Source organism: Orbicella franksi, chromosome 10, assembly GCF_964199315.1.
Source record: "Orbicella franksi chromosome 10, jaOrbFran1.1, whole genome shotgun sequence".
Taxonomy (NCBI): Eukaryota; Metazoa; Cnidaria; class Anthozoa; order Scleractinia; family Merulinidae; genus Orbicella; species Orbicella franksi.
The window spans coordinates 464,601-491,600 of NC_138154.1; the positions used below are offsets into that span (position 1 = coordinate 464,601).

Sequence of the window (27,000 nt, forward strand, 5' to 3'; positions counted from 1 at the left end):
CACACCAGTCAGAACTCTGAAGACAAACAGAACTCAGAAGCTAGCCAGAACTCTGAAGCCACTCAGACGACTGGACAAGCCAGACAGCTGAAGCAACAGTTTCACAAGAGGAAACAGTGGACTCGTGAACAGAAGCTAGAATTTATCGATTTGTATAAGAAGTACAAAAACAAGGCCAAAGCAGCCAGATAGTTCACAGAACGATATAATGTTCATCTGAAGTTGAGCACCTACAACCCTTGGATTGCTCAAGAACTTAAGCTGCAGAATGACCCAAGAAAGTCCAGAAAGCCAGGCGTTGGTAGGCAGGCTTCTTCTCAGGAAATGGAGAAGCAGCTGTACAGTGAGTTCAATGATTTACAAAGTAAAGGCATCAAAGTCAAAAAGTGGTGGTTCAGAAACAGATGCAAAGAAATAATGTGAGAAAAATATCCTGATGCAGACTTTAAAATGTCTGACCATTAGTTTGTTTGATTCAAAACCTGTTTTGATATATCTCTTCGAAGGCCAACAAATGTTGCCCAGAGCCACCCAGAGACTCTGTGCGTAAACATCCAGCAGTTTCACAGATATATTCGCCGAATGGCAGTCAAGACAAAGCAAGATCTAGCTGATAAAGAAGATGGCATTTTGGTCTGTGGAATTTGAGCGACATCGCCAACATGGATCAGACACCCCTAGAATTTTGCTTTAACACAAAAGGGGCGACTTACCAGACAAAAGGAGAAAAGACGGTCTAGACCCGAACCACTGGCAGTGGCCATGAAAAACGGCAATGTACTGTGCAGTTGACTGTATTCGCAGATGGAGAACTACGAATAAAGCCCCTTCTGATATTCAAGGGGACAGGAAAGTGAATCCCTGATAAAGAACTGAAACAGTATGACTTGCGCGTTGTCACAAAATTCCAGGAGAACGCATGGTGCGATGAAGAAATGATGATATACTGGGTGAGACATTTGTGGAATTCTCAGTAAATACGCACCTCTCGTATTGTGCTCTGTGATTGGTTGATGCATGCGACATGGTTGCATGGGTTGCAAGCATATGATTGGCTTATTTCGTCTGCGTATATTGCGTGATCTTCGGAATTTCAATTTCAATATATAATACCTTACTACATTTGCTTCGTTATTCTTCGTTGTTTGAGCTTGCTTTTTTACTATACATATTGGTTTCGTTTTGACATTGCTTCGCTTCGCTTCGTTCTTTGTTCTTCGCTTCATTCTTAGACATTGGGTGGTTTCATTGTAACATTCCAATGATTCCTTCTACAAGCACAAAACGGGGGTTTGGTGAATGTTCGCGTTGCAAAAGTACATATTCAACATGTTGGAAGCCAGCTAAATGTCAGAGATGTGGCTTCCATCTTGGTGAAACAAAAGAACCAGCCACTAAAAAGCCAAAGAGCAGTTGTCCTGGCACCGTTGTTGTTTTAGCCACCAAGGAGATGTCAATTTTCTCGGCTAGAACAGGTACACGCGACGATCGTTGTTTTGTTATGAAAGAAGGCGACATGTTCTTTTGTAGCCACAAAGACTGCATGAGTGTTCGTGCAACTTTTGTGTCTTCAGGGCGTGCTGCCTCCTTTAGTTGCAAGCATTCTGACGAGTGTAAAGATGCTGTTCCCCCTCAAGACACATTTGAATTATCTTGCGACAAAATTGAGGATTATAATGGAGAGGTGCTTCCAAGGAAATGCTCTCCGCTTTACTTGGGTCACAGAATAGCATGGCTGTTGTGGTGAAAGTATCAGATATATCTTATGCTGTGCTTCGTTTTCATTCAACCAATAACACCGTGGGATATAACCATGTGAAGATCTTGGATGGGGTTTTGACCTGCAGCTCTAAAGACACTGACTGCAGGTCTTTTGTGGCAAAGGGAAGGTACGAACGGGCCAAGAAATTTTGTGTCCATCTCCACGCTATCTTCTGCACCGGAGGCTACTGCCAAGAACAACGCACCAGCACTAGCACTTCTCTTATAGCTGATCCTCTTCCTAGTGTCTCGTCAACTTCATCTTTACCGTTACAGCAGATGAAAACCATGGAACTAAACTCGAGCCGGCCGTTGCCTTACGATTTCATCTCCCCTGCACTTCTTACTGCAATCGATGCTCGCAATGCTAGTTCTTGGCCCTCTCTATCGTATCCAATGGCTTCTGCTTGTGGGTTATGTGGGCATAATCTGGGGAATCAAATTAAGCATCCTGGCAGCGAAGGGCAGGCTTACTTGGTTACTTCTGCAAGGCCATATTCGAAAGTGGAAGTCAGAATAAAGGTATGTCAGAGGGATACCTGCAGAGCCATTCACCAAGTAGACCCCTTGGACATCGGTACATACATACATACATAAACTTTATTTAAGCTCGAATTTCAGAGTAGCTTGACCAGCTAATAATTCTGAGCAACAAAATATTTGATAACAAAAAATTAAAATAGAAATTGCTATTTACATATTTACAATTGACTTGTTAACTAATTATAAAATTGTCATTTACATGTTTTATGAATTGGTTTTACTGATGTGCTTTTTGAAGTCTGAGAAGTTACATAACCTTATAAAATTGGGTAGAGAATTCCATTTTTTTGTTGCCAGATAAGTAAAGGAGTGGAGACCAAAAGTTGTAGTTTCAGGTTTGGGCATTTCCAGTATATAGTTTCCACGCATGTTGTATGAAGTAGAACGGAACGAGAACATGTTTCTCATATAGGCCGGATAGCTAGTGAAAAATAGACTTTTGTACCAGGTAGTAAGGAATTTACAGATGCGTTGATCATGAAGTTGGAGACAGTTTACCCTGTCTAGCAGCACATTATAAGGTGATTCAAAATCCCTTAGAATGAATCTCAGAATCCTTTTGTTAAGAACTTCTATTTTGTCCCTGTTGTTTGTACTGCAAAAGTGCCAAACTGTTGAGCAATAATCAAAATGAGGGAGTATGTAGGCCTTATACAGTTTCACTAAAATGTCTTTGGAAATAAGGTTTCTGAACCTAAGCATTACATTAAACTGGCTGTTGACTTTTTTGCAAATAAGAGATATGTAATTGTGAAAATTTAAATTGTTATCAATGTTCATTCCCAAAATGTCAATTGAGTCCTTTGTAGGAAACGAGGTGTGTTCCGATTTCCCAGGATCAAAGCCTAATGTTTGCTTTCATTGGCCAACATTCCATTTTGCCGCTACCACCGGTTTGCTGTTTTGACTGCGTTAAGCATGCGCTCATCTAGCGCAACAGGACCACTGTCCGATGTATTTGGTGATCGTCTGCATAAGCATTTAACTTAACATCCCCGCAAAACAAGAAAATGTCATTTATGAAAATATTGAAAAACATGGGACCGAGGACGCCTCCCTGAGGCACGCCTCGTCTTGCATGTAGCCACTCTGAAAATGTATCCCCTATCTTGAACCTCTGATTCCTTGAGGAAAGGTAGTCCTTAATCAGGGCACAACTTGCCTGGTCCAATCTGTAGGCTTTGAGCTTCGCAAGAAGAGAGTGTTGGATTACATCAAACGCCTTTGACAAGTCTATAGATACAACTGCCACAGTGTCCCCTTGATCTCTCATCCTTCTCCATTCCTCTGTCATGCATAGCAGGGAAGTTTCACAGCTGTGAAATTTCCTATAAGAGCTGATATAGTCCGATAGAATCAAGCTATAGAAATCACCAAGTTGCGCTGCCAGGAGTCTTTCAAATATATTATTTAGTGCAGGAAGCACAGTAACCGGCCTGTAATTTGCTTTATTTAGTTCATCGTCCTTTTTGAATAGTGGTGTAATCTGTCCCATCTTCCAAGATGCCGGATACCTACTCTGATCAATAGAGCAGTTGAATAGCACTGTTAGCGGCTTGGCGATCACAGAAGCAGAATCCTTAATTAGCCTGGGTGGTAACATGTCGTAACCACATGCTTTGCGCATATTCATGTGTTTAAGCATTTCTTCTACCAACACCATGTTCGTGTGATGAAAGCTAAACTGTTCTGGTGCATGTCTTTGCGCATTACGAATTGCCAAAATACTCAGATGATTCACGAAGTCTTCTCCAAAATCACTTTCCTTTACATCATCAGCATTTTCCGTCACCTTGACGAAGTGATTGTTCATCAACTCCGCAATCTGTTTCTTATTTGTGATGGGAACTTCATTTTCCTTAAGAACTATGTCATTTGCTTGTTTAGTTTTACTGTTTAAGGGGCGATATGTATCCCAGAATTCACGCGGATTCTCACGCCCACTTTCCGATTTCTTTTTGAAGTGTTCTTTTATCGCTTTCCGTCTGAGAGACGTGCATTTGTTTCTTTGCCGTTTATACAGCTCGTCGGTGAGTGTTGGATTTCACAAATTTGTTTTTGAAATTTAGAAGTTATATTCTCAAAGTTGTTGGCTTTGTATTTTGGTTTAATGCATTATCCTTTTATCAAATGCCTCTCGCTCAGTTGACCGCACTAACTATGAGGGCACTGTACCTTCCACATAGAGGCCCATAACTGCACTGTTTATTCACTAACACATAGTGAGCCTTACCATATCTAAGAAGTTGCTGGGGCAAAATTAGTAGCTGGTTTTTAAGCAGTTGCCGCCATTTCTTGAGATCCCTGGCTATTTATAGTAAAAGGCTTTCATTACTGTTTTTTCTCTCTGCACAATATTTTTTTCTTGTTAGGCCTGTTTAATGTAGCAGATTCTGTGCTAATATCATTTGACATCCCATTGGAATGGCGTGAACATTTCAGACTTACCCTATAAGTAATGTGATCATGGCCAACCTGACATTCATGAATTAGAAGTTGGAACAGGTACATTTGCAACAAATATATATTCTCGAATATCAAGGTTTGCCTCTGCCAAGCAGAAACTGCCATATCATCCTGTTCTCTCATGTCTTTCTTATATTACATAAAACAATCTGATATTGTTTTCCTCATAATTGTTCAGCTGGTTCTAAAGTTTGCCTTGTTCCTCTGTTGGCTAACTTTGTAATATTCCTTTATCAAGTCCCACAGATTATCAAATGCAAAGCTGGATTACATTGCCAGTTTGTCCTACCAAGGATTTTATTGTTTCGAGACCATCACAACAAGAAACCTGGATGATGTTATTTGTGGGATTTGTGGAATTGTTGGCGAAGTGTATCTTGGTGATGGCAACGAGAAGAATTGTTGTAACAATAGCAGGGTGAGAATTTGCATATATATTATTGAATTGTCTTTCTTTGTTTACTATAACTCCACATGTTTTATCCCATGGAATCTTGGGAGGTTAGCTGTTTTTATACATGCTTTCAGTGTTGCATGCATAGGGGACATCCTTTGACCATCTTTCCACATGCCACACTTTGTCTATTGCAACATTGTTTGGAAAAACTGTCGGCTAACTTTACGAAATAAGTGACAAAAACTGCAAAATAAAGCAGCCCGTGTTTTGACCTACTCAGGTTATGATGTAGTGGCTGGTTTAATCTTCTCGGGTAGAAAAATTTAACAAGCCAGCAGCAAATTCAAAGAGCTATCAATGATAGTTTATAAGTTTCTTTCTTAGTTGGCTCCAGAATATCTAAGTTCTAAATTTGAGGGACAAGAAACCGCATATAACCTCAGGGACTCTGACGATAAACGGATTGTTCAATTCCTGCTTACATACTATTATAAAAATAGCTTTAGTTATAGTGACACCATTCTTTGGAACAGTGTTCCTTGCGACTCAAGGGAAGCAGATTTCTTGAGGCAGTTTAAGCACGTACTCAAAAGAGATTTATAACGCATGGCTTTCAGGAAAGCAGCTTTTTCATTTCACTATCTTTATTGTATTAGATAGGAGTAATCAAATATATTTGTAGTATGTTTGTTACAAATTTTTTACCGTGTTGAAATAAGCATTTTGTTCATGTTCTTGTTTATTTGCCATCTTTTGACATGCTATGTAAAACAACTGAAAGACCATCTAAATGTGAAACTGGCAATGTTTGCTTTTATTAGCAGAAGAAGAGACGAATAAATGATAATTACTGACCTCAAATGGCTGAAGAGGATTATGGATTTTGCAGGATTCCTGCTTTTTCTGGATACTTTAAATGATTTGAGTGCAGCATTAGCTCTTAATACTGACTTCCTGAAGAATTGTGCCATTATGACTTTCAATATTTGCAAGGTGCAAACATTCAAAACTGTCAATTTATCTTTTACACAATGTTTTCTTGATCATCCTACCCTTAGTTTGAAGTCCAATGAATCCATCTTTCATCAATAAAAGTCAACTTTCACCATAGAGAAGTCAGATAGGCTAGGTTACATGGAATATCAAAAGAGGTCACCTGTGCACTTAACAATGAAATTGGGTGTAAACTTAAGTTTGTGCTCTATTATATTTTTATGCCTCGGCTTAACAACGAAACTACTGTTATCGGTTTTTGTATTTGTTCTTTTCATGGTAGATTGATTTCTCAAGCATTCATGACAAAAAGGAAGTGAGCTCACTGGAAAATTTCATGGAGAAAATTTGTCATCATATGATTGAGCAGTGTGTGTATAGCAGGGCCAACAAGCATATTAAATTTGCTGCTGAAGAAATTCCTCCAATTATTTCACCAGCATTTAGAGGGTCTGTTGTGTTCAATACTGAAATGGACAAAAAGAGTGAATTTTTGAAAGGCAGTCAAACCCCTGAAGGTAGACCTGGAAAATTTATTACATGGCAAGAATATTAAAAATATGGAAAAATAGTAAAATTTGGGAAATATAGCTTTGCTTTGGAAATTGTATTTCCATGACACACTTTTCAGTAAACCTGCTGGTTAAAATGTATCCGAGTCGTATTTATCATAGATATTTTTTTGGTTTACTTTTTAGTTTAACAGTTCTGTCAACTATGGTGCCCCTAACAACACTAATGGACTGACAGACCTAATTTCTGAGCCCTCATTAAGCGAGTCTGATGACCTACCAACCATCAATGCTGAAACCTCAGCTACAGTCTGTGGTGACCCTACCTTCCCAGAAGCCATAATCAGCACTTTGAACAATCCAGGAACAGCTCTCCAGCAGCGTGTTCCAGCAGAAGCAACACCTTTGCCATCCACGCTGACAGAGTCTCAGCTAGCTGATGTTAGACCAGAACTTATCTCCACTTGCGTAACACCAAGTAAAGTCAGCAAACTCCAGCAGATGCTTGCTAGAGAAAGCGAACGTCACAAGTGCACTTTGAAGTTGCTGCCCTACTTCTTTACCAGAGAAGAACTAGCAAACAGTAACACTGACAGCATGCACGGAAAAGATTGTCTAGACGGAACTAAACTTAATGCTTTGAAAGTTCTAGTTTTTAAAAAGTTTCCTGCGAATTCTCAATCAGAGAAAGATAAGGTTTGGAGAGACCTCAAAGGCAGAATAAATGCAAAGTGTCGTTCCAGTAAGTTTTTTAATGGAAGGGGACACAAGGATGTACGTAGTTTGTGAAGTAATGTAGTGGGAAGGATGTGAATTTGATATTACTATGAACAAATACATGTACCTGTTTTTTTCCTTATCAACTTGCCTCGATCTGTTTGTATCGCACGGCACTGACACCCCAACTAACCGCCAGCTATAAATCTGATGACAAAGTTTGGTTGGATGATAGGAGGGCTTGAATTGTTTCAAACAGCAAGTTTGTCCAGTTTTCCTCAGTCAGCTTCGATTCACGATAATTGTCTGTTTGTTTACGTCAGAAAATCGGTAGAACAGAACACTGGTTATCAAAAAGCTGTGCAATGCGGGAGCCTGGACAATAGTTTAGAGCGGACCTCATGCACGTGCACCAGTACCCTGCTGCTGGTTCAGTCGGTCAATCTTTCTGAGCAAAATCAGGATCAGGATTTTTCTCTGAAAGATAAGGGCACTTTCTGCCAGTAGGGCTGTGCAATGCAGAAATATATTGGCTGTTTACAGACACAAGAATTGAAAATTAGGGTATAGACAAACCTGAGCGCCATGATCACGGAGAAAGTGAAAGCTTCACAGAAGCAGGTAAGGTTAATTTGACATGTGAACAACATTCGTCACGATCGCAGTGTTTCTCCCATAAAAGGCTTTTGGTGTTGGTTTTAAGTTTCCTGGCCATGAATAATTATTCTTTCGATATCAGTCTGAAGATTTCCTTGCTGTATAATTAACTTTTGTCTGCCATACAAGCGTTTTCCATGCTTATTTTGAACTTTTACTTTCCATAAAATGCTGTTAGTTTTGTTTGTGCATGCCGACATAAATTATATGATATTTTAAACTCCCTAGAAAGTTTCACGTACTCCTGCTTGCTGCTTGTTTTCCATCTACTTGAGCAAAAGTTTTACCAGCGCTGTTCGTATGTTTTGATTGCTATACAAGCGTTTTCAAAATTTGAAGTTTGCTTTTGACTGCAAAACGCTTTTAGTGTTAGTTTGAGAGTTATTTTGTTTGTTTGCTGGCTCAGTATTTTGTTATTCGCTAGCAATTTTTATTTATAATTTAAACTTATGGAATTTATGCCTGCTTGCTTTTTATTTTGTACCTACTCGAGCAAAAGGTTTTCCAGCCATTTGACACTTTGATCATCTGTTTAATCGACCCGCCGTTTAAACGCTTTGGTATCCGTTTCAAGTTCTGGTTGCTGTTAAAATGCTTTTGCTGTTTGTTTGCAAGTTCCGCTTGCCATTTAAACACTTGTGGCCTACCGTTTAATGATTAATGCTTATCCATCTAAACGGTATGGGAAAACATTTAAATGGTCTGGAAGCCGTTGACTATCCATTTACTATGTCTGTTTTTATCCATTTAAGGGATATCTGTTAATGTACGTTTTCCCGTGTGAGGTCACATTTCTTCTCTCCTTGAAGAGGCTCAGAACTCCCAGCTCCACCTTCAAGTTGGGGCTCAAGGGGTGACTATTCCCCTCCCCACCAACAACAACAACAACAACAACAACCATTTATTTGTACTCACAATTTATAAAATAATTACAATAAACATTAAATTAGTATAGAGTACTGCCTGCCCAAAATAACCATAAGGGCTAAAAAGAATGGGCAGACATTAAGTTACATAGATTATTTATACAGTTATCGGTCGGTAACACACTTACACACACACTCACAAATATAAAGATACAAACAGAATGGAAACTTACAGCGGAACAGAATCCAAACATCCCAAAATCACCTCTATTGAAAAATGGCTGAATGCCTTTGCCATTTTCTCCTCGGTCCTGGATTCCATTTATCCCTCCATGCCACCGCGTTAATTACCTACCAGCAGTTAATCAGGGACGCAGCGAGGAAATTTTGCGGGATGGCATGGTATGTCTACAATGTTGAGTTTTGGCGTTGTACGTTCCGCAACCTCTCTCTCAACTGGGGGAAACGGGATGTCCAATTACATCTAGACACCTTTATAGGCTCTCCCCAACTCTGGCTGCTGAATCTGTAGTAGCTCTGACCACTCTGCCTACTCCTGCCCCCTGTCTCCCCCTAGGTCCAGGGACTTCCCAACCCGGTAGGACCTCTGCTACAATTTCAACAACAGTCGTCCCTGTGCTTGCTCCTGATGCCCTTACAAGCACAAATGCAACAAGCCAGGATGTAGTGCCACCCACTCCGGCCAGGACCACTCCAAACTCTCCCGCAGCAGAGAGGACCGCACCCCCATTAATATCCCCAAGCTGGCGTCCTATCTCCACGATCACCCTCATCAACCCTTTGTGCACCACCTCCTCTCTGGCCTTTCTGAAGGTTTTAAAATCGGTCATACTGGCCCCTGGGTTCTGCAAAAATTTTTCTATTGGCCCTCTGCTAAGGAAAACCCTTCTGTTATCAACAGCAACATGTTAAAAGAAGTCTCACTAGGCCACACTACTGGGCCCTTTCTTTCCTCCCCTTCCTAATCTTCAAGTCTACCCGATTGGGGCTATTCGTAAAAAACATTCCTCAGAATGGCAGACAATATTCCACCTCTCCTACCCCAAACACTGTCTCACTAGCGTCAATGCCCACATTCCCCCTGAAGACTATTCTCTCCAGTACATTAAAGTAGATAATGCAATCGCCATTCCTCAGTCAGAACTGCATTATATCCAAACTGCACATTAAAGCCGCCTTCCAGAACATCCCAGTCCACCCCTCTGATTGGAAACTGCTAGGGATGAAGTGGCAAGGCCTGTATTTCTTTGATATGGTCCTTCCCTTCGGTCTGCACAGTGCCCCCTTTCTCTTCGACCAGTTCTCCTCGGCCCTCAAGTGGATCATTCAAAACAAGCTTCACATTCCCAAGGTTATTCACATTCTCGATGATTTTTGTGGATGCCGTATCCTATATACCGGCATCCTCTTTGCGGTCATGTTGTAATGCAACAATAGAAGCTTCGGGAGCCAATCAGATCACGAAAAACGCAATTGATTTACCGTCAATTACATCTCGATGTAACACGAGTTGTTTTCGGTAGTCGGCCTATTCTACAACTTTGGATGGGTCTCTACAATCGTAAACGATTACAATACGGATAAATCCAATCTTCCAAATATGGTCTGCGATAAATATCCGCAAACGCTCGGAAATGGTTTGGCTGTCATACCGATGGAAAGACGACAAACAAGTGAAACAAGCCACGTATTTTGCTGAGCTCAGGTCAGAAGCGAAGTAGCAAGTGACGGCGAATTTTGGTAAGTTGATGTTTTCTTTATATTTTACCCACATAATCAGGCACAGCTTTCAAGAAATGTGTAAATCGTATGTTTGTAAAGAACTATTCGATGTTTCATGCACTGTTCAAGATTTTGGAAGAGAGACGGTGGATGAACAGATGTCTTTATTTGACAACTATCGAGTGACGCATTTGAAAAATGTTGTCAAGAGTTCGGCAATCCGCAATGCTTTTAACTGTCCTTTAAGCACAAATGATTTTAATTTATCATCTTTGTTTGGAAGTGACTGTGCACGACGTGCCGATTGTCACATCTGTCAAAGTGCTAACCGCGTTGCCACTGAAAAGCACTTGGAAGGAGTGCTCTGCACTAATTCCGATTTGAAAATTGTCACTATCCTTTGGGACACACAGTCTCTTTCGGGAGACCATGAACCTCCTTTGGGAGACAATGAACCTCCTTCAGCAGACAATGAACCTCCTACGGGAGACAATGACAACACGTAATTTCATTTACAACAAAATATTTGGCAGAAATCATTCTGTGGATAGGTCTGTTGTTCAAAGCAATGTGAATGCGAAATTCTCCTGTGTTGCAGGTTTCATGAAAGCTGTACCTGGTTCTGTACAGTACAATGTGGCTGTTGATTCTGATACAAAAGTACATAACAACGTATTTAAACTGTCAGAAGTGTGAAAAACAATGTGCATTTTAGATCATGTTCACCGTTCAAGCAGTTAACAGTAAAATCACGTAAGCTTAAATCTCGAGATAGAGAACCATCTAGAATTTCATTGCGAAAAGTGATTCATTCGTTGAAATTTCGAAACTTGTGACTGAAAGTAACACGTGGCTAAAAAATCAGTTCCTGCTTCATCTGTTTTACAACATTGCTACAAATTATAAATGGTGGAAAATCAGACACACTGAAAGCCAAACTAGTTTCTTCAGTAACTATTTTTTTCGATTTGAAAAGTCGTTTGGTTGTTTGCATTTAATGTTTCAAAAAGAAATATTTTACTCTCCGGAGATGTTGAATTAAATCCAGGTCCAGTTGCAGATGGCAGAATTAGTTAATCAACATTAGTATGCAAAACCAGACCTGAATTGCCATTGAGTTCAAGGCTACTAAGACATGGATTAAGACCACTTGATGTTGGTGGGGGAGGTCACTGCTTTTTTAAATCAGAATCACACCAGTTATGTGGTGACTTAAACTGTCACTTAGAAATTAGAGCAATGGCTGTCCAGTAATTGAGAAATAATCCTGAGCAATTTATAGAAAGCAATGTGGATGGATCGTAGTTAAGATATTTATCTTGTATGTCTATGCAGGGAACATGGGCTGATCACATTGTTATACAAGCTGTTGAAGATTCACTGAACTTAAGAATTCATATTGTAGAATCTAATGCAAATTTTTCAGATTTGACCCTGGTTGAACCTATCAATACTGAGACTGGAAATATAAGGTCTATATATTTAGGTAAATACAGGTAGATGGCAAACTAATGCCCAGTTGAACGAGATTGCATTTTCAAATGAAATTCCTTTAAAAAAATACTGAAATAGAATTTGAGAGATGCTAGATTTCAAAAATTTCTGGAGGGGCATGCCCACAGACTCCCCTAGCAGCTCATGCCTTTGGCAATCACAAAACTTGCCACATCTATGTCAAAAGTCTGGTTGTGACCCTGATATGCTGGTTACTGAATGGGAGTAAAAAGAGTAGAACATTCAAATGGTGGCAGTGGCTGCTTTATAGCAGTTTTATTTACAGTTATTATTAAAATCCTGACAATACTTTTGGCTGCTTAATAGGAAGTGGCTGCCTAATGGGTCAGCATTAGATAGACATTCTTCGATTCTACAAAATTGACTGACCATAAATACAAAATTACTAAATTGTTCTTCTAAATTTTTTCCTAGAAGAATCCATTGAAGGACATGTGCACTTATTAGCAGAAGTACAAACTGCAAGGAATTCCACAACCAACTACTTCAACTATCGCATTCAAACAGGACAGGATGAAGCAGTCCATACTGTCTGTTATTCACCTCAAAAGCGCATGAATTTAAAACAAGCGTTCCTTAATAAATCACCAGAAAAAATCACAGGAGTGAAGCAAACAGCATCAAAAAGATTTCACAAACAAGAACAAGAATTCACAATTGCAAAACATGCAAAGGTAACTCCAACTTCACTGCCCTATACCTTTAGTGAACACTTCAGCAACCAGTTATGCACCATTACCAAAGCACTGGAAAAAGATGTATATGAAACATTAGACGTGAAAGCAAAAGTCCTAAAAAACAGGAAAATAAGCAAGTTATCGTAAAAGACGGCGAAAAAGCAAAATACTAAACTGATTGTCTAATAGCAGATGAAACTAACTCAGTTAAACTAGTCCTCTGGGAAAGCATAATTGATAAAATTCAAACAGATAAAACATATCTTTTCAAGAATTTGAAAGTTGGTATCTTTGATGACATAAAGTACTTAAATACAAATAAACTCACTGACCCTCAAGAAATTGAAGATTTACACAATATCAGTCTGACCACACCAGAAATACAAGACAACACAATTGAAGGCCGCTGCATTGGTGTGCACATCAAACGTACGGCCTCTTGCACAGTATGCAACATGGCCATCAGTGAAGCACAACTTGAAGAGGAAACTATAACTTGTAACAATTGCAACATAACCACTCTTTCAAGCATATGTAATACAAAATTAGTTGCTCAAATTGTCATTCAATCCATGAAGGACAAAAAGATGCTCAAGTTTACTTGCTTTAACGATGCCATTATCAGCTTCCTCAAAACAGCAGACTTTCAGATGTCCTTATCTGATATCCACTAGAAGACTTGAGAAAAATCATGTTGCAAGCAGGGGATAGAAAAATTATAACAGACAAAACAACTCAAGTAATTTCACGGTTCCTCCCCTTACAGTAAGGAAAACTCTAACAACTGCAACATAACTACTCTTTTAAGTACTTGACAAAGAACATATTATTTGTACAAATTGTTATTAATCAATGCAGTATAAAAACATTCCCAAGTTTACTTCCCTTAATAATACTATAAGCAGCTTCCCCAAAACAACCGGCTGTCAGTTGTTATCTGAAATGCCATAAGAACACTTGAAGAAAGTTATGTTGCAGACAAGGGATGAAAACATACAATGTAGCAGACAAAACAACTCAAGTGATTTTGAGGAAACTCTCCTTATATTGATATTAAGATTTATTCCCTAGAAATCAAAAGCGCTGTCACGTTTAGTTCCTTTAAAGTGCCCATGAAGTAAAAAATAATTGCTGCTGATTTGAAAGGCTTTTCAAAGTAAAGAAGAATGATGTTTTCGTTTTAGGAATATCTTTTTTCGTTTTAGAGATATTCATGTTTTTGTATCATAAGTGATGACGTCATAGGTGGTTCCACTAAAACAGTTCAACACTCAATCAAGAATATCTCTAGAGATATTAAAGCAGTGTTCTTTAAACTTGGCACCAGAAATGTACATCACAAAAGAAACAAAATGACACCCGTCTTGCCATCACCATGACAACAGTTATGCCGCTGGTCCTGTTTTAATTAAAACTAACATTACCAGATTTTATCTTAAACAAGGATCATCCACTCACAACAATCTAATGGGGAGAGTTAAGAAAATATGGGAATCATTTGTGTTCCCAGCAAGACCCTCTGTCCCTTTTCAAAGGGTTGCAAATTGGCATATTTGGTTTTTCACAGAAAGACCCTGGAGCCAAAAGTGTTGCCATGGCAACAACACAGAAGGTGTCATTCTGTTTCTTTTGTGATGCACATTTGTGGTGCCAAGTTTGAAGAACACTGCTCCAATATTCCTAGAGATATTCTTGATTCAGTGTTTTACTGTTCAATTTGAACCACCTATGACGTCATCACTTTCCTCATTTGCATAATACAAAAACGTAAATATCTCTAGAACGAAAAGATATTCCAAACAGGGAAATGCCATTCTTCTTTACTTTGAAAAGCCTTTCAAATAAGCAGCAATTATTTTTTACTACATAGGCACTTTAATAATACTATAAACAACTTCATCAATTAAGAAACTTTGACAAAATATATTGGAGGGTAGGGATAAGCATTTATGGCAAACAAAACCACACAAATGGGTTAATAGTACTACCCTCCATTAATGTTGTATGAAGTTGTTCCTTAACCGGTTGTTAATTTGTATCCCTTTACTATTAATTTATCTCTCTCATGCGAACATGAGTACTTGGGTGATATCCCCTTGTGTTAATGTACGGAAACAATAATTTTATTATCGCCCAAAAGCAACATTAAAAAAAAAATACAATTTCAATGCCATCCTCACATTAGTGTTTTGAATACCAGGACAGTTACAACATAGTTAAAGGATACCTTGCAAATTAACAGAGGTTACTTCACTGTTTTTGTGCATTTTAAATATTGTATAGTGTTGAGTTACTTTTAAACAACTTATAAGAACTCTCCCACTGATTTTTTTACCTGTTAATTCTAAGAACAATAATTATTACAATCCACTCTATTTGAGTTCATCAATAAAAATGTTGTTTCCTTGGCACATGGTAGTCTTATTCTTCTTTTACGACTCTTTGAATACCAGTCTTTACGCCCCTTGACAAACCGCCCCCGACATGACCCCCTTGGACTTTTACATGCAGAAAATTTACTTGTATTCTAAAACCTTTCCTATCTCTTCTATATGCTGTTGGGGAGGAGGCTGGGGGGGGGGGGACAGGGGCATTTTGTCTTAAAGGTATAATGCCAAAACTTGTCGTCTCTTGCATAAATTTATTACCTCCTATCTGCTGTCGAAGGTGTACTGCTCTTTTAGGTAATCTTGCACTTACAGTTTTTTAATAAATTCCTTCAATCTCCCTACAAAACTACCGGCATCCACAAGCAGTTTTCGACTGCCTGTTATTTTATCACAGCAGTCTCACCCCGGACCCACTGTGCAACAGCCCTCTGCAATGTCCTCCACCTGTTCACTGAGCTAGACATCCCCATTGCTCCTGGAAAAACCTTTGCTCTCTCTACCTCCCTGGAATTCATGGGCATCTTCCTAGACTCCAATATAATGGAGGCCCAACTCCCATAAGACAAGCTCGCTCATACCAAACAGGCCCTCCATCAGTGGTCCCCTAAAAAATCAGCCGCCCTCCGAGAACTTCAATCCCCAATAGGCACTCTCCAATTTGCTGCATGGTGACTGCCCCAGTTTGCCCCTTCCTGCAATGTATCATCCACCTAACCAAGGGTACCCATCTTCCCCACTGGCACATCAAACTCAATGCTGCTTTCTGTGAGGACATGAAGATGTGGGTTCATTTCCTAGAACACTGGAATGGCGTAAGCATTTTTCTTGATTCCCATGTCTCCCACCCCCCAATGTGTAACTTTTCACAGATGCCTCCGGGTCCTTAGGCTATGGAGGGTTCCTAGACGGGCTATGGTTCCAGGGTCACTGGCTACCAGAACACACCCTTAACAAAAAACGGGGCATCAGTATTAAATGGCAGGAGTTATTCTCCATCATTCCCACCTGGCTGGGGAAGCGTATCCTGATGTGGTGTGACAGTCAGTCAGTCATAGCCATCATCAACTCCAAACACTCCGAGTCTCCCCGGGTAATGGACCTTGTTCACAGCATCACCCTCCATACTCTAATTAACAACTTCACAATTAGTGCTACCCACATCCCTGGGCTGGATAATGCTATTGCTGACTCCCTTTCCCGTTTTCAGATGGATCGTTTCCAGGCCCTGGCTCCCACAGCCTCTCTCACTCCCTGCATCATCCCTTCGTCAGCGATGCTCATCTGACAGCCCCTGTACAGCAATGCTTCCATGCCTCTCTCGACCCCCTCCACATGGCGAACCTACCAGGCAGGTGAAAAACATTTCTTAACCTTCACCCTTATGCATGGATTGGTGGGCCCCTTTTATCCCCTATTGCCAGCATCAGAACTGACTCACTTATTGTGCCTCTCACTTAGCCAAAACCATTTCATATGACAGTCAAACTACTTGGTTGCTGTTCAAGACCTCCATCGTGAGCTCAACTTCCCCCTCCATATCAACAAAATGCATCGTCTTCAAAAAGTCCCAACAGGTATAAAACGCCTAGCCCCCTCAAGAAGACGCGACCGCTTCCCTATCACTACCCAAATCTTCACAGTAATCCACAACTATCTCCGCCCTGCACTGAGTACTAATTTAGACCATATTATGCTTTGGGCAGCCTTCACCCTAGCATTCTTTGCCTTTTTATGTGCTAGTGAGTTCAGCTGTAATGGCCCCTTCAACCCTGAGGTCCATCTCACCTCCCAAGATGTAACCTTCCACCCCAATATGCAATCCCCTTCCCTTATGCAGGTTAGGATAAAACAATGTAAAACCAACCCTTTCCGCCAAGGATGCATCCTCACCATAGCAAAGTCCACTTCACCCATCTGTTCTGTGATGGCGATTTAAGACTACATTCTCCAAGCCCGGCCTCCGCCGTCCTTTATTTACATTCTCTCAATCTAGCTCATGGCTAACCTGCTCAAGCCTCCCCAAGGAGCTCCGGCTTATTCTACAGCAATGCGGCTTCCTGTCCAACAACTTCTACTCCCACAGCTTCCACATCAGGGCCGCCACTTCTGGAGCTGCAGCACGCATCCCTGCATGGCTAACTAAAGTTCAAGGATAGTGGAGCTCAGACTGTTACGAACAATATATCAAAACTCCACAATCTACTATTTTAACTGTACCTAAACTGTTAGTAACCCACAGAAGCTCTCATTCCTTATCTTTACCTTGTAAGTAATCTTATTTTACAAACAGGGCACCTGACCTTTGCTCAAGAGTCCTGCCCCCACTTTATCTTACTGTGGGAGCATGCGTCCCTTATTTAAGCAAGTTCCGCAATTTGCGGCAGGGAAGTGCACCCATTAGCTGCACTTTACCCCACAGTAAGGCTCTAGACCACTGGAGACAGGTCCAGAGAAATTACCTATTCCAAGGTGGCTACCCCCAGTACTACCTGCTCTGTACTCCCCCCAGGAGGGGTCCCCGTCCAGGTTTCCTCAGTCCCCCACAACTGTGAAATAATGGCCTCACCCCTGGAGGCAGGTCTGGAACTTTTATTCCAGGGTGGCTACCCCCAGTACCACCCAATCTGTACTTCCCTAGGAGGGGCCCCTTCCTGGGCCCCTACTCCCCAGTCGTCTTTCCCTGCCACCCAAATTTCACCCACAATCAGTGTGTTTTTTCCTAAATGTAGTATCATTTGTGGCAGCTCAGACCAGGCCTCAAAAGAGGATCATTAACATTACAAAAAAGTAAGTTGATAAGATGGTTGTTTCAAACTTATTGGAATAGAAACGGTGAGAAAGACGTTATGTTTATTGACCAACACTGCATCCTCTCTGAATGAGACTGAAAAAGGCTGTTAAAATGTTCTCCCGTTTCGTTAGTACCGTGATTGTAAGTGCATCTCCAATTAAGTTGGGCTTAGCAGAGCAGTTTTTTAAAAGGAGAACTATGAAATTGTGTGTGATATGATTGTACTGTTTTGTTCTTTACCGCATATAGCAGTTGTGATTTAATTTTGTTCTGAGGAACAATTTTTAAAAGAATATTGAGAACGTGTAATCATTTTTGACTAAATGCAAATTAGCTGGCTGCACATTGACTGTGCAGCCAGCTAATTTGCATAAAAAATTTTGTGCACCTCAACACTCCTCATGTCTGCAAATCCAATTGATCATGGTATTTGTTGCATCTTGTGCTTGAGTGCCGAGATGGAGGATGGAGAGTTGTTTCTGTTGGGTTGCTGTAAGGAAGGGGTTCATAGGTCTTGTGTGAAAAAGAGATACCTCAATTTCACCAACGAACAGCACGTACCTTTCCCAATTGTTGTTGTGATTCCAAAGCCAGTAGTCAAGTGATTAAAAAATGTCAGTTTTCCACCAGCGACATGGATAAAATCAACTTGTGTTTCCTCGAGCATCAAGTTGTGGCCATGAATGTCATGGGAACGATGGGTACATGGGTATCCTCCAAAGAGACAAGTTGTGTGAATGGGAGGATATTGTCATGTGCCTGTCCCTGGGGTTGACTCACAACGTCTTGGAGATGCGAGGTCGTTACGATCTGCAAGTGGAAAGAGAAGGACTAGTGAGACAATCTCAGATAGTGCAGAGCGCAACTGATAGCTCTGATACAGTAGTCCCATAAGTACTCACCCCTGCTCGGTTCACTTCCAGTTTGTGTCTACCTTGGTAGTCTGCTACGGCTTTTCCCCTTTGCAGTGTGTATGTTTCAAGGTTGTATTTTCATTCAAGGTCCAAACATTACGCACAAATTAATTACTACTGGTGCTTTAAGTTGATTTTCGTTCATTTTAAATTCAATACGCTGAAGCAGCAAATGTGACAATTTAGCTCTTCACACCAACTTTGTAACTTGATACTTTTGTTTTCCCCGCAAAGCCATGTAATATGAAACCCCTGTTTTCTCCAAAACATACGGAAGATGTCCTTGTTTTTTGGAGATAAATGAAAGAAAGTTAAATATCTGATGTAGTGATGAAGAAACGGAACAGAGACGATGTTTTACTAAAAATGCAAATTTTTACTGATGAACAAGAACTAATTTAATTATCAGATAGTCACGAAATACCACTTTCTTTTTCTGTTGCCACCTTTGTTGTTAACAATAAAACAATTCAAAATTAACACAACGATATTGATGGCTGAGAAGCTTTTCAACGAAAAGTATTGAAGATAAACAGCGCTACTTGGCCGATATGAATGAGTCTCCTCAAAGACTGATTAAATTAATTTGAACTTTCATTAGGTGCCACGGCGTCCGCAGCAATATTTGAGCATTTTCCTGGTTTCTTTTGTTACAAATTTACAATTTGCGGAGTATTAAAGCCACTAACTTGAGAACTTTTTGGTCTCTCTTACAGACACAATTAAGGCAAGAAATAAACAAGTCGCTAAGGAGAAGCAATATATTTGAACCCTGACAAGCACACTATTGTAGATTGAAAACAGCAGATGATATTTGTTGAACCGACCTGTTTGTAATTCTAAAAGCTACGCAGCCACAGTAACATTTCACTTTTGCAATAAAAAGGGACAATTGGCGCTACCTGAAAAATAACTGCCGTCCTTGGTCACATGACACGATATATAAAATACTGCGTGTAAAGATAGTGTATAACACTAACAATGCTAGAATGCATGCGTCTTACATGTTGAGCTCTACCATAAGGAAAATCACTCAACATTTGTGCGTGATTCCGTATGCAATGTATCCTTCACCAAATATAGAAGCCACGAACCCTAACTAATCTACGCATGCGTTTAGGGCAAATTAGTTTTGTTCTAAGGAGAATGGTACCACAAGGAGGGCAAGGGGTTACCTGAAACAAATATATAGCTTTGCGATGTTCAAAGTTAAGCGACGGCAATGGAATGTGTTTTACGTAGAGTACACATGTACCTTTCCCACCCTACTCCCACTACTTCCTTGCCTCTAGACTAATTAATTAATTGAAATTAATTAATTAAACAAACATTAAAGTTTACACCTTAGCGCCATAGGGCCATAGCGCAACAGCACCTTAGTTCCTTAGCAGCAGGCAACCCCCATAACCATCCCAATAGTGCACTCTGCACTAAAAAGGGGATGCCTTCTATCCTTTCTGGATTACTTGAATGAGACATGTTTTGAACATGATGAAGTGGTGAAGAAGAATTGTGGCGACGAGTTGTGAGAATTCAGAGTGTGTCAAATGTGGAGAGTTCATTTCGATTCTTGACAAGGAACATTGTTCTTGTCTTGTGGCCAGGGCCAACCACGCTTATTTTTATCACAGCGTGGAAATAAGATGTTTAACTCACTCTGGGGAGTCATTAAGAGATGTCAGAAATCCAAGTGAACATGGACCATTTTTTTAAATGAAAGCACTCTGTCTGTTTACACAAAGGTTGAATAAAAAATGCTTTACAATGTGAATCTTTTCTTGGCTTGCATGATCCTTTTGACGATTCTTTTGGTCATGGTCTTGTTTCCTGGTAACTTGTTGATAGCCTTGATCATCTTGGTATCGGCTTTCCACTTGTCCTGTAAATTCTTAGCATGATTGTAATCCATGTCGTGTTGTTTGTCCAATCAATTGATCCCCGGATCTCTGCATTTCAACTATTTTTTCAAATGCGTACCAGGTCCCAAGTACTGATAACCCGGCTGATGAAACTTGATCCCAGTCTTCCCCAACAGTTTCTGAATGTCGAAACCTTGACCGTGTTGACGTTTTCTCTTTCGGGTCTTGTTGGCTCTAGTTCGACTCATAATCACTTTCTAGTTTCCTATAAGCTGATTGGTTGAAAGAAAAAATGTCATTCATTCACGTGTCAAACACCATAAAACACTTTTTCATTTATCATTTCTTCATTCAAAAACATGGAGGTGTTACAAGATGATCTCTGCTTCATTGTGGATTTAGAAGGCTTCTTTGTCAACAAGACCTTTCATGTCCAAGAACTGGGTTATTACACTTGGAACGAAGAACATGGATGCCATGCTTTCTTCATCCTGGTAGCATACAAGACCTTGAGCAACTAAGACAAACGAAACATGAATTTTGTGGAAAGGAAGATACAGACTCACCTATCAACCCACCGAGGCTGAACATTTTTAAAACCCTCTCATCCTAGGTGCACTGGTCAAAGACATATTCAAGGAATGCAGTGACGGAAAGAGAACCGTCGTAGGCTACAAGGAAGGACATGTAGAAAAAGACTTGTTGAAGAAACTTGCATTCCTTCTCTCAATCTAGAAACTTTGGGTTTTCCCAAATACAATGCATTAAGACAAATGATTTCCAATCGATCATTGTTACCGTTGCAGTTTTCACAAAGACGACACCGTTCATCATTGTCCTGTCACCGAATGCCATGCTTGTTGGATTTGGTACAAAACCTTGCTGGATTAATCAAAGGTTTTTTTTGAAAAAAATTCATTTCTATGTGATCATTGACTTTTGAGAGATGTAGGGGGCTCTGAAGAACCCGAACAAAAAAATTAAAATTTACCAAAGTGAACAAACAAACCTTTCATATCACTCAATCTGATTTCAACTTCTTTAACCTTTTGTCTTTCCACGCTGTCACCATGAGCCATGTGAATGGCAACCATGTTACCTCTGCACTTCTTCAGTTTCTAATTGACCTTTAAGATATGGCCCATTCTTTTCCTTATAAGTTTCTTTACTTTTTTTGCTTTGCCTTCGGTTAGACTGACCCCGTTCTCATTTGTCGCTCAATCTCTCCAAAGATTGTGTACAAGATCTTTTTTTTGCTATTACTGCAAGCTCCCACGACATAGCAATAATACGGAAATTCATCTACACTACTTTATTTATGCGCCATTATATTTATTCAAGCAAGTTAAATAGCCTGGCCATCTCCATTCAGGATTTTATCAGTAAGCTACACATTAAATACAACCTTGAAAATGTGTTAATTAAATGTTTTAGTGAGAAGTACCCCTCCCTCCTCAAAGTCAATATACAGTATAACGTATTGTAAGTAACTGTATGTACAGCAAGTAATGTAAGTAGAGTATTATATTGTTAGCAGTGTAAGTAGCCCATATTGCAAGTAATTGTATTTTCTGTAAGGAACTGTATTGAGTATTGTATTGGCAGCATAAGTAACCCGTATTGTAAGTAACGTAACTAAGTATTGTCGAACTGTGTTTTGGAAATTAAAATTATTAAAAAAAATAAAATGAATAAATGAATAAATAAATAATATCATAAGAAAAAAATCGTTTTGTAACTCCACGTGATAGGCATATTGAATGCTTAAGACCAGCAAAACACTGAGAGTGACGAATTGTTGTCCACTCACACTTTAAGACCACTCCATCCACCAATCACAATTCACCCTTACATGACATCACGACAGAGGGGGGACCCCCAATCCCCCCTCTAAAGACCACGTGAAAAGATCACATGACAGCATTTTCAATCTATTTAAACGAGCACAGTCATCAAAATTTCACATTCAATTTTTTCAATCATGTCATCAGGACAAAGTCTACATTTGCAAGGTATGGGACCCGAACTTCAGTCCTTTCAAGAGAAATGTTTCATTTGCTAGTTGGACTTGGACATTCAATCTAACCCATGCCCTGCTGTGGAAAATTTTTCCAAACGTTTCAACAAAGTGCATGGAGAAACCTTCCAGTGTGGACACAGTCGTCGTTACCCTCAAAGCGATGACGACAGTGACACAACAGCAAGCAGCAACGATGAAAATGAGAGTCAACTCAGAGCTAACAAAATCCTCAGACTGACAAACATCCAGCACAAGTCTGGGTAACACAACCCGAACTAAGAGGACCCACACTCATTGAAGCCGCCAGAAACACCATTGCAGATCTAAGAAGTAGTGCCTTCGCTCACTCACATCATCAACCAGGCTCGTAAAATTATCCGTTTCAATATAAAATAGTTCATAATATTCTCTATACAAAATTCTGTACAAGATGAAAAAGAAACAGCAACCAGATTGTCCTTATTGCCATGACATTGATCAAACACCACTCCATTTATTTGTCAAATGTCCAATTGCTAAATCCTTTTGGAATAAATTTACAAAGTCAGGGATTGCATTAACACAGATATCGTGCATTTTTACGCAAAAAATCCTAAAATGCATTTTTAAAATTTTAATGCGTCCCAGGACGCAACAGGCTACTTGGAAGACTTATCGCATTAGCCTTGACAGGTCAGTTAGATTCTGTTGTTTGAGAAACGAAGAAACTTTAAGAACGAATCGAAAAGGTCAGAAAATTGTGACAATTACACATCCGGGACACTTGCATAAGCATCCGCCATTTTGAATTGATTTCTCGCTCGAAGAAACACGTGTTGTGTATTCAAGTGATAATGGCAACGGGTGGTAGACACGACAAATTTTTGGATAAATGGCTGAAGGAATTTCATTGGCTCCAGACCAGTGGTACCGGAGGTGATTTATTAATGCTTTGTAAGGATTGTTTAAAAGCTGGAAAGAAGAACACGTTCACGACTGGATGCCAAAATTTCCAAAGATCTGCACTTGTACAGCACATGCAACAGGTTGATCATAAAAGTACAGCTAAGGTTTTGCAACAACAGCAGCGTTTTAAAGCAGTGTGTTCTGCAGAAGCCCTTGTTGTAAATTAGCAATTCCCTGGAGTCTCCCTCCTAGTAGGAGTTTTGCACGCATGCGCAGTAAGACCTGTTGTTCGACCACGAGGTTGTCGGCCATGTTGAAAAGTGTACACGTTTATCTCCTTGGAAATTAAAATGTTGTATGTTCTAAAGACTGAACTTTTTTGCTGACCTTCAAACCTGGGACATACGGAACACAGCGAGTGACAATGCAAGCAGACTGGATGAGGAGTCTTTATCCAAGCAAATGCAAACAGCATATTGGCTTTCAAAGGAAGAGATGCCTTCTGTAAAACTTACTTCACTTTGCGAACTTCAGGTAAGTCATTATTTTGGTAGAATAAAACTGTGAATGTTTTCTTTAGTAAAACAGTAAGCTTTTATATTTTTTGTTTCAAGCACTTTCAACTTGCTTAAATTCTTTTGTTATCCAGGCATTAAATGGTTGTACAAGTCTTGACCACAAGCCAGTAGGAAATGTTTATCATCACCACCAGTCTGTTAGTGATATGAACACCACATTTGCAGAATTAATAAAAACATTGACGAAGATATTCAGAGTAGTCCGTTCATTGGAATACTTGCTGATGAAAGCATAGATATTGCAGTGTACAAGAAGTTGGATATTTACATCAGACTTGTGAAAGATGGTGAGCCTTGCACTCGATTTGTGGGAAATCATGTGGTAGACGGGAAAGCTGAAACTATATACAATGCACTAATGGATTTTATGCAGGAAAAATGGCCCATTATTGACTTAGCGCGATAATGGGTTTTATGCTGAGGCGGGGCCTTATCTTATCTTACGGTACAAGCTGCAGAGGTAGATAGCCGTTAATGGGCTAGACACCACACGCAGAGCAAGCTTTAAATTCGTGTGCTCTGCTAACCCTCTCCCCTTTTTCTGCCAGCGCCGATCGCGATAGCTGTTTAGCCTTAGAAGCGTACTTTACTTTCTTTCGTCGGAATCAGGCAAGTGTACCTTTATAGCCCTTACCTTTACTCTAATTAGTCTGTCCTTCTCCATTTTGGCTATTGTAAACCTTCGTTTCAAGTTGCTGTTAGTGCCCTCTCCTTTTATACATCTATGGCTAAACATCGCGTGTTAATAATAGGGCACTCCTTCGTTCACCGACTTGCGGCGTTTGTGCAGAAGCGGCACTTGCATGCGTTTATCACTCTTAGTGATATTGCAGATATTCATTTTCATGGCGTTGGGGGCCGCACAATTGAGAAATTTCGTAAGTTTGACTTCACAGTCGTGTGCCAAATTGCTCCCAAGATCATTATTTTGGAGCTTGGCTCCAATGATCTCGTTAAGGTCGCGCCTGAGACTGTTGGCTCCGAGCTAGAAAAATTAGTTCGAGATTTGCACGATGTATATTCAGTCGAATTTGTTGTAGTAGGGCAGGTACTGCGGCGACGTACGCGGGACTCAGAGGAGTACAATTGTAAGGTGGGCAAGCTTCACCAATCTCTTAAGGTAGTGCTCGAGCAGTTGCCTTTTTGTTATTACTGGCGGCATAGAGGTTTCTGGAACTGCAAGCAAGACCTTTATTTACCCGATGGGGTCCATCTAAACAATTTAGGCTACTACAAATTTATGCGAGTATTCGAGGGGCTGTTTTGAAGGCTGTAAAGTTAGTGGGTGTGTCCGTCGATTAATTGCCGTTGTCCAAGGCCACGAAGCCATCGTGATCTTTTAAAGGCGGTATTACAAAATATTTAATACATGCATCATATATACCGATTTCGCAGGCTATATTGGAATTTGTAATTACTTGCACTTGACATTTATGGCGTAATTAGTGTGTTATCACCTGGCGGCTATTGTTATACCACATTAGTGTGCCCAACACACTCAGGCCATTATAGGACAATAGTCCTCTTGAAATGTCTCGGATTGTTTTACAGTATTGCACTTGACATTATGGCGTAATTAGTGTGTTATCACCTGGCGGCTATTGTTTAACTACATTAGTGTGCCCAACACACTCAGGCCATTATAGGACAACTGTCCTTTTGAAATGTCTCGGATTGTTGGTTTTGTTATGTTGCCTGCTTCTATGTGTACTTGACATTCGTTGGCTTTCACCTAAGCCTTTACGAAATGTCTCGGATTTGTTTGTGCCATTTGTTTTCAACATGTTAATCGCCCTTGGCTCATTGGCTGAAGTGTTTCCAGCCTGCTAAGACAAGGGGAGTACACCCACTAGGTTTGAGCTTCACAGCGTCTTAATCTGATCTACGTTTGAGTAATATAATTTCAATTTTTCATAAGCATGCCTCCTAAACGAGCCTCTAAGCGCCAGGCGTCAAAAAGTTCCACACAGGCGGTATCGGCGAAACAGCGCCGTTCAGAGGGTAAGTCTGCATCCCTGCCTAACAGCACGACGTCCTCACCACCGTTCAGCGCCACCGCACTGAGTGAATTGATATCAAACGCGATTTCTGGGGCCTTACAGTCGGCCGGCATCGGCACTCTCAACATCTCTCCCGCAGTTGGCGAACAGAGACCTAGTAATCAGTCCACATCACAGCCCACCGTGGTTTAAGATGCCGCCTCAAAAGAGATTGCGGATCTGACGAACACCGTTGCTGCGGGTAGGCTAGCCTTTGCGTCCGAGAAACCGGACGGCACGTTTTCCAGTGTCACTTTTGACCTCGAGTCTCGCGTCTCGGATCGTATCAAGGCAAAGATATGGGCAAACGAATATGTTGATTTCGGGTCTCTCCTCTCCGTATCACCAGACGAGTCCAAATATCGATTATCTGTCGCAAATGACCATGATAACCCTAGTCTTTGCCTTGAGCACGTTAAGCCAAAACGGCGTAGCTTATCCATTGACCAATGGGTGACTGCATTTAATGTGTCTGTAGCTGTTTATACAATTAGGGTACCTAAGGCGACAAGTTCTCTGATGAAGTATTGTGAGGTGGTCAGGGACATTGCAGCAAAACAAGGTAACTGGCGTTATTACGACGAGCAGTTCCGATTTCTTCGCCAGTCTAAACCTGACCAATACCCATGGGATAACGTAGCTTGGGAATTATGGCACCAGGCCATGCATAGCTCCCT

General features: G+C 40.4%; 1 protein-coding gene and 3 pseudogenes across 2 annotated transcripts in view; all 4 read left to right on the forward strand.

Annotated features, from left to right (window-relative positions):
- The first annotated feature begins 19 nt into the window (after positions 1 to 19).
- On the forward strand, positions 20 to 8,926 carry LOC145499599 (uncharacterized; annotated as a pseudogene). Its single transcript, XR_014050961.1, has 4 exons — positions 20 to 2,338; positions 4,677 to 4,809; positions 5,009 to 5,188; positions 6,444 to 8,926. The product of XR_014050961.1 is annotated as an uncharacterized LOC145499599 (transcript).
- A 6,232-nt stretch (positions 8,927 to 15,158) lies between these two features.
- On the forward strand, positions 15,159 to 16,522 carry LOC145499959 (uncharacterized; annotated as a pseudogene).
- Positions 16,523 to 16,546: 24 nt separating this feature from the next.
- LOC145499958 (uncharacterized) lies at positions 16,547 to 17,510 on the forward strand (annotated as a pseudogene).
- A 2,523-nt stretch (positions 17,511 to 20,033) lies between these two features.
- LOC145500165 (uncharacterized) overlaps positions 20,034 to 27,000 on the forward strand; it is a 12,424-nt gene continuing 5,457 nt past the window's right edge. The window contains exons 1-2 of the mRNA XM_081479645.1: positions 20,034 to 23,932; positions 26,203 to 26,441. Coding sequence (XP_081335771.1) covers positions 23,655 to 23,932; positions 26,203 to 26,441 — 517 coding nt within the window. The 5' untranslated portion in view covers positions 20,034 to 23,654. The remainder of the gene's footprint in view (positions 23,933 to 26,202; positions 26,442 to 27,000) is intronic.